The 14,987-nt window shown below is 43.1% G+C and overlaps 1 protein-coding gene across 1 annotated transcript; it reads right to left on the reverse strand.

Moving 5' to 3' along the window:
• Positions 1–2,156: 2,156 nt before the first annotated feature.
• LOC311261170 (uncharacterized protein) lies at positions 2,157–14,679 on the reverse strand. The gene is given in 7 exon segments (XM_084359618.1): positions 2,157–4,156; positions 4,159–5,427; positions 9,989–10,048; positions 10,138–10,773; positions 10,969–11,028; positions 13,453–13,523; positions 14,642–14,679. Coding segments are annotated over 6 exon segments (3,492 nt in total). The 5' UTR covers positions 13,469–13,523; positions 14,642–14,679; the 3' UTR covers positions 2,157–2,705.
• Between the last annotated feature and the right edge of the window lie 308 nt (positions 14,680–14,987).

Consider the following 14,987-nt stretch of genomic DNA (forward strand, 5'->3'; position numbering starts at 1 on the left):
ACGAATAGAAAGAGAAGAAAGAAGAAGAAGAAGAAGAAGCAGTTTTTAGTATTGAGCTGGTTTATCTGTTGGTCGCTCAGCAGCTGTCAGCACTGTGACGTCTGCAGCTCCGTGATCTCAGCGGAGGATGATCATGGATGTGTTATTAGTTATACTATAGATCCATGAGGATGATCCTGGATGTGTTATTAGTTATACTATAGATCCATGAGGATGATCCTGGATGTGTTATTAGTTATACTATAGATCCATGAGGATGATCCTGAGTGAAGCTGCCTCACATCCTGTGTGTCGCTGTTTAACCTGCCGTCTGTGTTTCCTGCCTGCAGGCGGAACTAATTACTGCCGCTCTGTGTTCCGCACGTAATTATTTAAATAAACACGCGGCGAGAGAAGCGCCAAAGACAGGATGAGCTCCAGCTAAGCTAAATATTTAGCATGTGAACGACACAAACAAGAAGAAAGAAGACAAAGACAGGAACAGATTAATCACGATTGAGCCGTTGTTAAGCAGCCGGCAGGTTGTTCCAGTTTATTACAGGACAGTTATTCAGTCAGGTGTAATAATGATGTTATACAGTTTTATATGAGGCTTTCAGCTCATAATGTAGCGCTATGTGAGTGTAGGCTGATTGTGTTTACAGATAATGTTTTAATTAAACAACGTTATGGTGTGATATATGTATGTCAGCTAATGTTTTGTGATATGCTACCTGTTGTGTGGCTATAGGGGCATGAATTGTAAACACAATATTTAAACATGCATTTCATTCATTGTATTCTTTCATATTTTTCATATTAACCCAGTTCTCATGTGTTGTTGGAAATAGGAATAAACCCAGTTTTTAAGAGGGAGCACCAGTCAGAGCTCGACTGCTCCACGTTTCACCATCCCGTCTGGCCGGGCTCTACTCGGGTTGATTCGGCACATCAGCCCAGCGCGGCAGGGATTTGTATTTCCATTACAACAGACACGTGCTTGCAGCGTGGCCGTCTTGTGTAGTCGTCAACGGAGCAGCTGTAAAAATACTCCTTCTCCCTGCAGTAGTATCGAAGAACCGCGTTAACAAACTCCACTAATTTGATGGCAAACACATTTCATTTCCTCTAAGTTCTACACATTAAAAGCCTTCTGTCATTTAGTCATTTAAAGTCTGGCCATCGCTCAAAGTACTATGAAATGGAAAAACCTGTGAGAGAAGATCCAACTTGCCTCCATGAAAACTGCACCCAAGAAAGAAGATGTCAACAAATACTGATGAAGCAAGGGACAGTGACAAGTCAAGGGAAGATGGATCGGCAAGGACATCACATGAAGTAACATCCAATAGAGTCATGCAGCATATCAAAGATACTCGTATCTTCCAGCAGTACAGTGAAGGTGTCAGCTACAAGTGAGCCAGATGGTAAAGTTCTTGTGCATTCACTCCTTGATACAGAGAGTGACAAAACCTTTATCCTGGAAGAACCTGTCAGCAGCAGTGACATGCTGAGGGAAGATCTGGAAGTTGGCTGCCCACAAGGATTCTTCTCAACTGATTCAAAGGTTGTACTTTGATACGCGAATAATGAAGCCAGAAGATTTTATGTGTTTGTAGTGAACTGAGTAGAACGGATCGAGCCGAACAGAGTCTGCACAATGGAGGTATGTGGCTTCTCACAGCTGAGCAGCTTGTAGCTTCAGACTGGTTCAAGAGCCCAGAGCTTCTTTGGCAGAAACTACCGAGTAGTCAAGGTGGGAGAGACCATCAGTAGTGACCCAGAGCTTCAGAAGGCCCAGGTTCATGACACCCAGGCAAAGAAAGTGAGGTGACTGTTAGATCACCCACACAAGTTCTCCGACTGTTCAGTAATGGTTGATTTGTGATATGAACCACAATCGACACTACAATTGTCTGATTACACAACATGCTTTTAATTATCCTTTAATAGGATTTTTCTTGTAAACTAAACTTCTGTACAGCGAACTAAAATGGTAACAAGTCGTTTTACAACAGGCTTGCACCTGTAGGCTTTCAACCTGTGCTCAAGTGGTTTGCTTTGTTAAAATAGCAGACATGTATTTGTAGTACAGGATACTTTTTAGGTTAATCGTACATTTCTGGCAATTCTACATCACAAATTGAGATGAAAGCAAAAATCCTGCACAGTTGCAATTTGCAAAGATACATTTATTTGCAAAGTTTCAGCACTAGATCTTCATCAGGCAAACCATCTGCAGGGTTGTGCAGAGTTACAGTTTCAGAGTTACACAGTCAATCTTAAAGTCATGTACGACTGAAAAAGCACCAAGCAAATGACTTAACATGCACGTTAACACAGGATCGATGACTCAGCTTCCATTCTATACACAGTAAGTGCACAAAAAGATTCACGATGATTGACAATAATAATTTTCAGTGTATTTCTTATATGTAACTTTAAATAAAGCGTACAACTTTTTATTCTTTACCTGATATATCAGCTTCACTTATTAAAAGGAGAGTCAGGATAACTTCTTATGATATAAATTGAAAATCCCCCACTGTCCTCAAATCCGGAAACAACCCTGATGCTGGTTATTCAACCTGACACAATAGGCAATTACTAATTAGCAAATCATTAATTAACAAGCAGAACTCATTAAACAACAGCTCTAAATATTGAACTCAAGTCCTGCATCACAGAGAAAGTCCAAAACCTCCAGAGTTCAGTCAGCGTGGAGATCAGAGGATGACACATTGTTTTTGTTTTAGTTGATTTGTTTCTTGTTCATGTTTCCTCTTCAGCTCCTCCATTCGTTCTTTCAGATGTTTTTCTTTGTCTCCTGAGAGGTCTTGTAACAGACTGTACTCTTTAGCATGAGTCCTTTCTGTCTCTGTCATTTGTATCTCATGTTCTTCCTTCAGTTCCTGGATTTCCTCCATGTGTTTCTCTGCCAGAGCTGTGAAGTCTTTGGTGTATTTCTGTCTGAACTCATTGAATTCTTCAGCGTGTTTTCTGGCCTCCTCTTCAAACTTCTTCTTCATTTCCTCCATTTCTGTTTTATACTTTTCCTCTAACTCTTTGCGCTCCCTCTCCTCCTGCTCTCTTCTGATTTGATCTTCTTCTTTTCTTTTCTTTTCATATTTTTCTCTTTCCTGGTCGAACTCTTCTTGGAGCTTTTTCATTTTTGTTTCCTCGTCCTGTCGTTTCTGTTCATTTTCTTGACGTCGTTTCTCCCACCATTCTTTTCTTTCCTTCTCCCAGTCTGCTCGTTGCTTCCTCATCTCTTCTCTGCTCTGCTCCAACTCTCTGTCGATGGTTTCCTTTTCTTTTGATTCAGACTTTATTTTTTTCTCCCTATCTTCGAGTATTTGTTCCCACTCTTGTTTTTGAAGTTCTTCCTGTCTTTTCTTTTTGTTTTCCTCTTCTTCTCTCATTTCCTGTTCTTTCCTTCTCACCTCTCGCTCCCTGTTGATGTTTTCCTCCATTTGTTTAAGTTGTTCAGCTCTCAGTTTTCTCTCCCGTTCAATTTCATCTCTCTGTTCTTTAATCCTTCTCTTCATCTCTGTAATTTCCTCTTCATGTTTTCTTTGAAGTTCTTCCTTCTGTTTCTCCATTTCTTCTTCTTTCTCCTTCAGGATCTTCTCCACTTCCTTCTGTATCGCTGCCTCGGCCTCCTGGAACATCTCTGTGGTGTAGCAGCTGCCGCCATTTTCCTTCAGCATTGACTCAACCTTTGTCATCAACTCTGTGACCTGAGTACGATTTCTCTGACTCTTATTGTTAAAGATATGATGTCTGCCTCCACAGTCACGTATCAGTTTTTTGACAAAGTCATCACAGTCTTCTTCTATGTAAGTTTGAAATGACTTATCCTCCAGTTCATCTCCTCTGGTGAAGACAACAATGATGAAATCTGCTGAATTCTTGCCGAAGCATTTCTTGATCAGTTCCACAGAGTCTTTCTCCTCCTGTGTATACCGACCGATCTGCAGCACCAGTAAGAAGACATGAGGTCCAGGAGACAACATGCTGATGCATTTTAGAAGTTCCTGTTGAACATCATCATTGGACAGAGTCGTATCAAACAAGCCGGGGGTGTCGACAACAACGACAGGTCGTCCATCAATCTCTCCTGATGCTTTCTCACAGAACCTGGTCACAGAACTTGCACAAGTTTTAGATGTAAAATGTTCTTGCCCAGAATTGTATTTCCAGTTGCACTCTTCCCACTGCCAGTCCGCCCAATCAGCACCATCCTGAGACACTCTCTGCCCTGATGCTCATCATCACCTCCATCTTCAGTCTTCCTTTTCACATCCTGCAGCTCAGCTTTAAGTTTTGAGACCTCCTCCATCAGAGCTTTAGTGAACATGTCCTTTGTGAAGCTTCTGGATCCTTCAGCTCTCATCTTTTCAACAGAATCCAACATCTCAGAGATCTGCTGCTTGTTGTTGATGTTGAGAACAACATATCTTCCTCCACAGCTCTGAACGAGCTCCTGAATGTCCTCCTTTTCCTTTACAAAGTTAACAACAGCTGGAGCTGTAGGATCTGACTCCACAGTGAACAGAATCATGGTGAAGTCGTTGACTCGAGAGCTGAATGTGTTCTGGATGGTCTTTAACTCACTCTTGTCTTCATCAGTGAGGGGACCCACAGGTAGGACCAGGATGAAGGCATGGACGCCCTCAGGATCACAGAGGGAGATACACCTGAGTGATTCCTCCATCACTTCCTCCTGAGGTTTTCCACACAAGGCAGGCAGCTCCACCAGGGAAACCCAACGTCCACACACCTCTCCCTGACTCTGAACACACTCTGATGAGTTGGAGACTGAAGGACCTAAAATGGCCTCAGCTGCTGAAGTCTTCCCTGCTCCTCTCCTCCCACACAGAACCAGGTTTAAAGCTGCTCTGGTGTCTTCAGACTTTGGTCTGATGGTCTCTTCACCGAAGGTGAGGAAGGCTCCTCTGTTTTCATGGACAATGTTCTCAATCTTCTGCATTAATGACCCATGGTTGTCTTCAGACATGTTGTAGTGTCTTCCTCCACAGTCTTTAAGGAGTTCATTAACAGAGAGAGTCCTTCCTCTTCCCCCATGCGTCACAATGACCATCGAGTGTTTTAAAGATTCTTGACCAAACAAACTCAGGATGAATTTCAGTATTTGTTTGTTCTTCTCAGTGAAGTTGGAAGGATTCACTAACAGCAGGAGAACATTTGGTCCAGGAGAACAAAGACGCACACACCTCTTCATCTCTTCTCTGACAGTTTCCACAGACAGACTGAAGATGTCTGGAGTTTTCACTACAGTTAGAGGATTTCCTCTCCACTCTACACATGTGGCCACACACTTGCTGGTGTTTTGGTGATGAAAAGCTTGGTCCCCGATGATGAAGTTGCCAAGTTTTGTCTGTTTGTCCTCACGTTTTCCCAGCAGCACAATCCTGAATCCAGATGCTGTAATACAACAGAGAAAGATAAAATGTTACCACATGTAGCTGACAGATCTCTTCAGTCATTTACAAACTCGGCCAATGCTCCGGTCCGATTCATAGTGTCAAGTCTTTAAAAGGTGTGATGGCAGTCAGACGTATGAAACTGAATCAAGGTTAAGAAATTCCTAATGTAGTAAATTAATAATTTAGGTGTAAATGACTGATTTTTAATTGGAATATGTACATATGTGCACAGAGGAACATTTTCAGCCACCAGTATGCCTCCAGTGGCATATTGTGTTAGCTAATCCAAGTTAGTTGTGTTAAAAGGCTAATTGATCATTAGAAAAGAAGCAATTAAATTGGCCTTCCTTTGGCTAGTTGAGTATATGTGTGGGTTTCATTGTAGTCTCACAATGGCCAGAGGATAAAAACTTGTGAATCTATTCTTTTTCTGAGAAATGAAGGCTTTATCACGTGAGAGGTTGTCAAGAAACATACAGAAGTGTGTAATACTCCCTGAAAAGAACAGCACAAACTGGCTTTAACCAGAATACAAAAAATGGTAAATGGTACTCACTAAACACAAGTCTACTCCAGGATGCTGGCCTTCTAGGCAGAGCAGCAACGAAAAAGCCATATCTGAGATCGGCCAATAAAAGGAAAAGATTCAGATGGGCAGGAGAACACAGACATGGGACAGAGGAAGACTTATAGACAGAAGGATCTCAGTTTGAGGTGTTTGGATCACAGAGAAGAACATTTGGGACACGTGAAAAGTTGTTGGAGGAGTGATGACTCCATCTGTCACATGGTGGAGGAGATGAGATGGTCCGGGATGCTTTGATGCTGAAGTAGGAGATTTGTTCAGGGTTAAAAGGATCTTGAATTAAGAAGGCTATCACTCCATTTTACAACACCATGTCCAAATCCACCCTACAGCAGGATAATGAGCCAAAACACAGCTCCAAACTATGAAGAACAATTTAATGAAGCACAGTCACCAGATCTCAAACCTCTTGAGCTGTTGTGGAGTAGCTTGACTGTGAGATACATAAGAAGCACCTATCAAGCCAATCCAACCTGTGGGAGGAGCTACAGGAAGCATAGAGGGACAATTCTTCAGATTATCTCAACAAATTGACAGCTACAATAACAAAAGTCTGCAAAACTGATTCCTTGACAAAAGCAAAAATTTAAAATTTCAAGTGAAAATCATTATTTCTAACGTTGTCAGCGTCTTGACCACATTTTCTATTCATTGAGCTCCATTAAGCTTCAACTAATTTGAAGCAGGGGTCTCAAACTCAAATTACCTGAGGGCCGCTGAGTGTCCAGTCTTATCACAAGGGGGCCTCTTCAAGTATTCCACAAAAAAACAAAAAACAACTGTTCAAACAACTGTACTTCTCAACATGAACTATTTTACAGTCATTCTTGGCTTTTCTTGCCTAATGCTTGCTGCCAGACACCTGAGAGCTGGGCCACATTTGCTCTGAGGGAGGTGGCAGTTGAAACCCTCAGCATGGCTTGAAGATGGACATCAGCAAGTCTGGACCTGTTCTTTGATTTCTTGAACTTCATAGTGGAGAAGAGTTTTTCACAGAGATATGTGCTTCCAAAAATGTACACGGTCCTCTTGAATATCCTGAACAACTCTGGGAAGGAAGGATGTAATTCTCTCAGAAATTGTCCAAGCATGTCTGCTTTTCCATTTGCCTCTCTGAACTTGGCTTTGTGCTCAGAATTGCACTGCAGGTCAATGAGCTCCATTTGCAGTGCAGTGACAAGCTGGCCTGGGCCCTGCAACCTCCGGGTTAGTGTGTTCAGCTCCTGGGTGATATCAACTAGAAAAGCTAGGTCCATCAGCCACTTGGGATCATCAAGCTCAGGAAGATCCATCCTGTTTCATTCTGTCCCCTCTTTAACTATACAGAATGGACGATTAAAGCATTTCAGCTGCTTATACTATTTATTAACTCTGGCACAGCTTTTACATAGAAGGCATTATGAACAGTTTAGCCAGATACTCCAAGTGTCACACTAAAACAAGTCCGTGTGGAAACAAACACAACATAACAAAACTATTGTTACATCCTTTTTCTTTTCCTTTGAAGTGTGATCCCTTATTCAACAGAATAATTTCCCAACATCACATAACTGTATACCATGTCACTTCCTTTGAACCATCTGTTAACAATAAACCCTATTATCAACTAAAAGTTTGTTCCTTATCAATGTTGAAAATAAAATCTTCTCCCAGTGACATTTCAGGACAACACTTTAAAAGTACAACAAGCATGTGTCAATGATTTCAACATTTTCTCTCCCCATACTATAAAAAATAACAAAAAGTTCTCCCCTATTGTCCTGTTCTGTTTTTTTCCTCTTCTTTTCCCAGTGTTTTTGTTGCACACCTTTTACCACAGTTCAGCCTGCATAGTCCTTAAGGTACCTTGGCCTCACAACTGTTCGACCCGATTTGGTAGTGACAGTCTGTCGTGTGTCACCCACAACTCTGTCGTGGGTTGCAACAGTCTCTGGTGTTGTGTGAGTTTCAACAGTCACTGTTCGGTTTGACTCACTGGGTTCTGTGCCCTGGACCCGTCTAAGGTGACGTCGATTCCTCCAAAGAACACTGCCAGTATCCAGCTGAACTGCGTAGGACCTGTGGTCCACAGGATTCACCACTGTAGCCTTTCTCCAGACCGTGTGGGGCTCGAAAGGCTGTATTCTAACACGGTCTCCCCGTTTCAGTGTGTCCATGTCCTTGGCTGTCCTGTTGAAGTATTTAGCTTTTATCTCATCTGCCTGTCAATCCTTTCTTGTGTCATATGTTTCACCTCTGGCTGCAGAAGACTATCCCTCATTGCTAGCAGGGTCATGGTTCTCCTACTCAGCAATCTCTGAGCTTGGGCTTGTCTTTAGTCCTTAATTTACCCAGTATGTGACCTGTAAAACCAGAGAGGAGAAGATGGGAGACAGGAAACAGGATGAGAGAGAGGGGGAAGGACATGCAGCAAAGAGTCCCAGGCCGGGACACAAACCTGGGGCCACTGCATCGAGGTCAAAGCCTCTGTACCAACTGAGCTAAATGGCGCCCCTTGTAGAGCACCTGGAGAAGCAACCGTAAGAGTAGCAGTGGAAAAAGGAAGGGGAGAACAGGAAGATCTCATCTCATCTCATTTTCTTGTCCGCTATATCCCTATTGGGGTTGCGGGGTGTTGCTGCTTTATCCCCCCTTTTTGGGGGGTTCTGGGCTACTGGGGCCAAATCCAGTTCTCAAGGGGCGAAGGCCAGGGTACACCCCTGGATGAGACGCCAGCTCATCGCAGGGCCCACTGATGGCAGAGGCTGCCTCGCAAGGTGCCAACTGCACATCGGGAGCAATTTAGGGGTTCAGCATCTTGCTCAAGAAAGCTTCGGCATGTAGCTCAGTTCCGCCCAGGGGAGCCGGGGTTTACCCTCTGAGCTACAGCCGCCCTGTAGATCATAAACAGTAAATATCTCAAGCACAAGGTGCTCTTGACATAGCATCAGCCACAATATTCTCTGAGCCCTTAATGTGGCGGACATCCAAACAGTACGCTTGCAAAAACAAAAACCATCGCATCAGTCTGCGGTTCGGACAGCACAAAGAATGAAGAAAAGTTATCGGGTTATGATCTGTCTAGACAACCAGAGGAGCGCTGGACTCGACATAAACTTCAAAATGTTTCAACGCCAACACGAGGGCAAGAGTCTCTTTCTCTATGACAGAATAATTTAACTGGTACGAGTTAAATTTCCGATAATTTCCTTTATATAGTATATGTTAGTTAGTGTGTTTTCAACTTTGTGTTGAATAAAGCACTGTTGAACCTTCATGCTTTCTATTTTATTATTTTACAAGAGTGAATGTTGCCAACCTCTACTCTGTCAAGGACTCCAAAATCCTTCAACCATTACAGCTGTTATAGTAATATTGGTTGTAGATATTAAGTTAATTATTAATCACAGTGACAAACTGACAGTTTAGTACTTTTTTGTTAGACTGATTTGGTGAATAGGCTCTTTTCCCTTTGTAGAAGCCAAAATGTGCATCTATTTTGAATTGTTTTCTTTTCTTAAGGCAGTGCACATTATTATTATTTGTCTTGTTATCTTGTTATTCCTGGCAAGAGGAAGTGGGTGTGGTCCCCACAATATTTCACCTGCATTGGTTTGTTGGCGTGGCGCCAGTAGACGAAGAAGGTTGAGCGAGGTCCTATATTTTTTCTTTGACCGTAATTTCGATTTGATTTGACCATAACCTTTGTTAATAAATGAACAAACACATCTGGAACTGGACCATGGTCTTTCATTTAACGAGTCACAGTAAGGAGCCTGCTTTGCCTATCAGCGGACTATTTACCAATTAAATAAGCTGCTACACCCTTCTTCAAGGCTGGTGCCCCGAGGGGATCTAATGTAAATTGGATCTTATTATTAATGATAATTAATAATTACCATTGATAATCATTCATTTTTATTGATAGCCAAATTTAACCCAAAATTCCCTATTAATGTTGCATTAAGCACAACACTGTGGTGCAGTTACATACTGTCAGTCGAGGGCTTCTTCACTGGGTCTTCAGCAGTGATCCCTTTAAATAAATGCAGCCCTGTAAAGAGATGACATCATTAATAAGCAGCAAATATCTTTGTTTTGTGTGAACAAAGTTTTCATTGTCAGAATTGTTTTAGAACATACCAGCAGATTTAACAGCTCCCAGGATATCCGTCTGTGGTCCCTTTTTTGGGGGGCTTCGATGATCAGAAGGTAAAGTTGATGTTGCTTCCTCACAGCTGACATCATCTCCATTATTCTCCTTTACGATTTGACCCAACCGTGTCAACAGCTCTGGGAGGTCGATGGTCTTCTGCCACAGAAACCTGTATCTACACATTCTGATCATGTCTTTCAATGGTGGGTGCTCAATGTATTTTTCCATCCGACCCAGACTCTCCTCTCTGGGTGTTGATATCAGAACCAGTGAATGATCAAATGATCGATCACTGAAGAGGTTCAGGACTCTGCAGAGCCTCAGTTTGTGTTCCTCAGTGAAGTCTTCAGGCTGTAGAACCAGCAGGAACACATGAGGTCCAGGACCAGAGAGTCTCTCACAGGTTTCTACATGTTCTGTCAGTCTGTTTTCAGACATGTTGGGCTGCAGCAGATCTGGGGTGTTGATCAGAACTATTTCTTTCTCCTTTAACCGTCCTCTTTCTCTCAGACAGCGGTCTGGTTCTCTCTCAGTGTTGAACTTTGTCTCTCCCAGTATGAAGTTCCCCACTGAGCTCCTCTGAGACCAGCTGTTCCCCAGCAGAACCACCTTCAGCTCAGACACTGGAGAGAAAACACTGCGTTAGAGTGAGTTACCTCCTCAGTGTCGACTTCATCAAAATGAATCATTGGATTTATTTGAGGAAGTCACAGCTTTTTTAAGGTGGACTTCAGTGAATGTGTCAGTAATGAGCCTGCAAATATTAAAATAGAATAAAACGTGTTTTTTTTTTTTACCTAAAACTCAGGTCAACTCACAGTTAGGTGGCAACCATGGATAGCTCCCCCTCCGTTTCCACGGTCTCAGATCATCTGTCACTGTAAGGATACACAACACTGAATCATGTATGAGTAATGAAAGTGTTGTTACATTATTGTATCTGTAAGGATTCTTTTTTTCCTTCCCTGGAATCTCATATTTGGCGAACATACGACAAAACTCACCAAACTCGGAACATACGTCACATCTGGTGAAAAATGTGATCATTCAACATGATTGGGGGTGTGGCCAGGGGACTCCATAGCGCAACATGACTTCGGAAAATTTGAGTGAAAAATGTTTTGATCGTCATGAAATTCACAGGACTCATAGGTTTCATCAATTTAGCCAGGAATTTGTTTTGTTTGAATTTTTGCAGCAACAGGAAGTCAGCCATCTTGAATGGCGTGCAGCGATTTTAATTTTTCCGACAGTTTAGAGGACTTTAGGATGGTCACAGACTCACCAACTTTGACACGTAGGTTCAAACTCAAGTACTTTAATTTGATGCCATCACTGCCCTCAGGTGCGGCACAACAGCTCAGTAGCGCCCCCTAATGGCTTTTCCCATTTGGAACGTACAGACGAACTCCTACAAACACCAAATTTGGCAGATCCATCACCAGTCACGGACATTGATATCTGATATGGGTCTGGGCCTTTTAAGTGCAAAGATGGCACCACAGCGCCCCCATGAGGATTGAAAAGGGCGCTTAAGCTTGAACGAACTCATCCTACAGATTTAACACCACAGACTTCACATTCACTCAGTGTCATCTTCAGACCTTGAAGATGAAAAGTTATCAAAAGCTTTCGCCTCAGTTGTACCTGGTGGGCGTAGCAGTGCGGTCAATTTCGATCCTTCGCCATAAAGCAGGAAGTCCTTTTAACTTCAACATACATTTTCCCATCTACACAGTAGATAGATGTCGAGGGGTTCGGCCTGAATACGTTCATGCATCAAAACTGTGTTAAGTGAACAAATGGCTCTATAGCGCCTTCTGGAATATTTCAAACTTGAAGCCCCGCCTCCTACATGCACATACATGAACGCATGTATGTGCACGCAGAGGTTTCATCGATTTAGACAGGAATTCATTTTGTGGAAGTCGTCCATCTTGGATTGTGTGCGGCCATTTTCTTTTTTCCAACATACAATTTCCCATCTACACCAAATTCGTCACACATGGAGAGGGGTTCATCCTGAATACGACTATGCAACAATACTGTGTCATATCCATAGCGCCACCCACTGGACACAGGAAGTCCCTGCAAATTTCACTGTTGTGTTTTGGGTGACACGTATCCTATTTAGGTAGGATACGCGTGCCCTCCGACGGTGCCGCAGCCCGACGTACGTGGGTCGAGGGCCCGCTCATCACTGCTTGCAGTTTTAATTTTAATTAAAACTATTTTAAAAAAAACACATCTGAGAAACATTTGAATCTTTGATCTCAGAATTCAGACGCATTCAGTCATGTATCTAATACAGTCGGACTTTTCTTAATCTGGACCAAGGATATAGAACTTGGACAACTTGACTGTACATCTAGTTCCCTTTAATAAGAACGATGGGTTAATTAAGTTACAAAAGTTTGACAAAATTAAGAAATGCTTAAACTGTTCTCCTTATATACTATAAGATACCAAGAGCAGTTAAGCAGATAACACCTTGGCTGAGTTGGTTCTACCGGACCTGAACCACGTACTTTAAGTGAAGGTATCTGGCGGCCTGAGAATGAGACTTCAGACGTACACTTTCTTGGGCCTGGCACGGTTGGAAGAGGTGTGCTTCAGCATGGTGAGCACAAGCATGGGTACGCAACGTGGACACGTATGTGCAACAGGTAACCGTGCTCAGGCCCGGTTGGGGCCGGAGCAACGTGAGTGCAGGCCAGTGGGGGGACTGGGGAGGAGGACAATGTAGCTTCAGCACGGTACGAAGCAACTGGGCCAAGTGTGAGTGTGTCCTTAGACAAAATGGCTGACGGAGTGTCGGCATAAAGAAAAGGTCAGGTCCACCTGAGGGAGACGGGTCACAGAGAGCGGGAGTCTTACCTTGGTCTCCTCTCTTCCTTTATTTAATTGCTCATAAAGCTGTTTTTGGTTTTGATACCAAGTGCAGGTCTGTTTGCTTCTATAGCTACACAGATTCTCCTGTTTGGACCAATTAACTGTTCATGCTGAGTGAAAACTGTTGAAGAGAAGGATTAAGAGGTTTTTGAAGCTTCTCCTGCTCCTCTGCACTCAGACGATGATGTCATAGTATACTGCCCGAAATAAAAAATGGGATTTGCACGTTGATGTATTTTTTGTGTGTGTGTTGGCAACACTGCAGGAGGAGCAGCATAAATCCATACAGACGAAGAAAAGTGTTCAGGAAAAATGAAAAATAATGATCAGTGTGTTCTGTGATTTACGCCTCAGGCACGTGTGAAGCTTCAGCTCTACTCTGTTATTCACACCAGTAACCAAGACCTGACCTGTGTCTGCCGCCATGATGTCACTCTGCTGGAGACCAAATCACCTGGAGACCAGCTGCTGGGTCTGAAACCTGAGGAGAGAATAACATGTTCAACTGACACGGTTGGTAATATGTCATCATTAGATATTGAACAGGACTAACTGACCGACAGCGTCATGAAGGACTGCAGAGACGTCCTGACGTCCTGATCTCGTGATAAGAAACAAGTGTGTTTGGTTCAGACCCCAACAAATGTCACATTAACAGGATTTTAATAGTTTTTCTCAGTGAAAATGAAAATTGTGATGCAAAATCATTCTCTGACCATGAATCATAACACAAATGTAACATCTGACTAAAATATTCACAATAAGATGTTTCTGACGTAACGTGCAGCTCGTTGGAGACGACGTCTAAATGTTTAAATGTTTAAATGTTTAAAGGCTCATTCATATTAAAAACGGGTGTGACCCGTGTAGTGACACACTGGTGTTGGTTCGGAGTCACTGGGTCACATGACATGGAAGCTAATGAAAACAACAACAACAACAACATCTTATACAAATATTGTTGCAGGATAAATTCAGAACACGTCAGCAGTCAGAAGTGTTCAACATGAAATCACTTCAGGATTATTTAATCATAACTGTCACTAATGTCGTGACGTCAGCATGAAGAGACATCGATCCAACAGTGGGTCATTTACTGACGGTCCCTAAACCAGCGGGGTTCTGGAGGCAGCGGACCGTCCTGCTGTGACAGGTGACACCGGCACCGGTCATCCGAGACCAGGCTTTTCTAGCCATTACCGCAATGTGCAGTAAATGCGCGCACCGCAAAATAACGTGCGGGGTGGCTTGACCGCAGCACGTGTCCGCACAGTCTGGCGGCTGGTCACGGGTTTAAAATGGCGTCGACAGCTGAGCTCGGTCCAGTTGATCAGAGACAAGTGAAGACATGAACACACACACACACACACACACACACACACACACGGAGCTCTCACACGATCCCTCAGTGACGTCACTGAGGGTCCGTCTGAAGGGATCCGGCTACAGATCCGGACGGGATCGACGGTTTAATAAGTGAATGTGTTGATCATATAAACCCGGAACCTTCTGCAGGTCACTTCTCAGCTCTCCTGACACCGACACCACAGATAAACTGATCTGAGTCCAGCTTCTTGTTCTTCCATCGAGTTCACTCACCTGCTGATTTCTGCTGCGACGCGAACAGAAGAAGTTAAATTAAGAAAACTGGTCACGTGGTCAACAGGTGCCACAGTCACTCTTCACACTGTAACACAGCACCGGCAGTACCGGCCCGGTCAGCTGGAGCCCGCACATCTCAGTCTGTTCATACACTCACATGAAAGAATTCAAGATGTTATTTCTATGAAGTCAAAAACATCACACCACATAAAAACTGAAGAGAGAAACAGGTGATAAATGAAAAATACAATATAAATAAGATGTTGCACAAACATATTAAAGACTCTTGTGTCTCTGCTGTGCTGAGGCAGAGGAAGCAGCTGAAGGGAGGAGAAGTTTCTGT

This window comes from Pagrus pagrus (genome assembly GCF_965226575.1).
Source record: "Pagrus pagrus genome assembly, chromosome: 8".
Lineage (NCBI taxonomy): Eukaryota > Metazoa > Chordata > Actinopteri > Spariformes > Sparidae > Pagrus > Pagrus pagrus.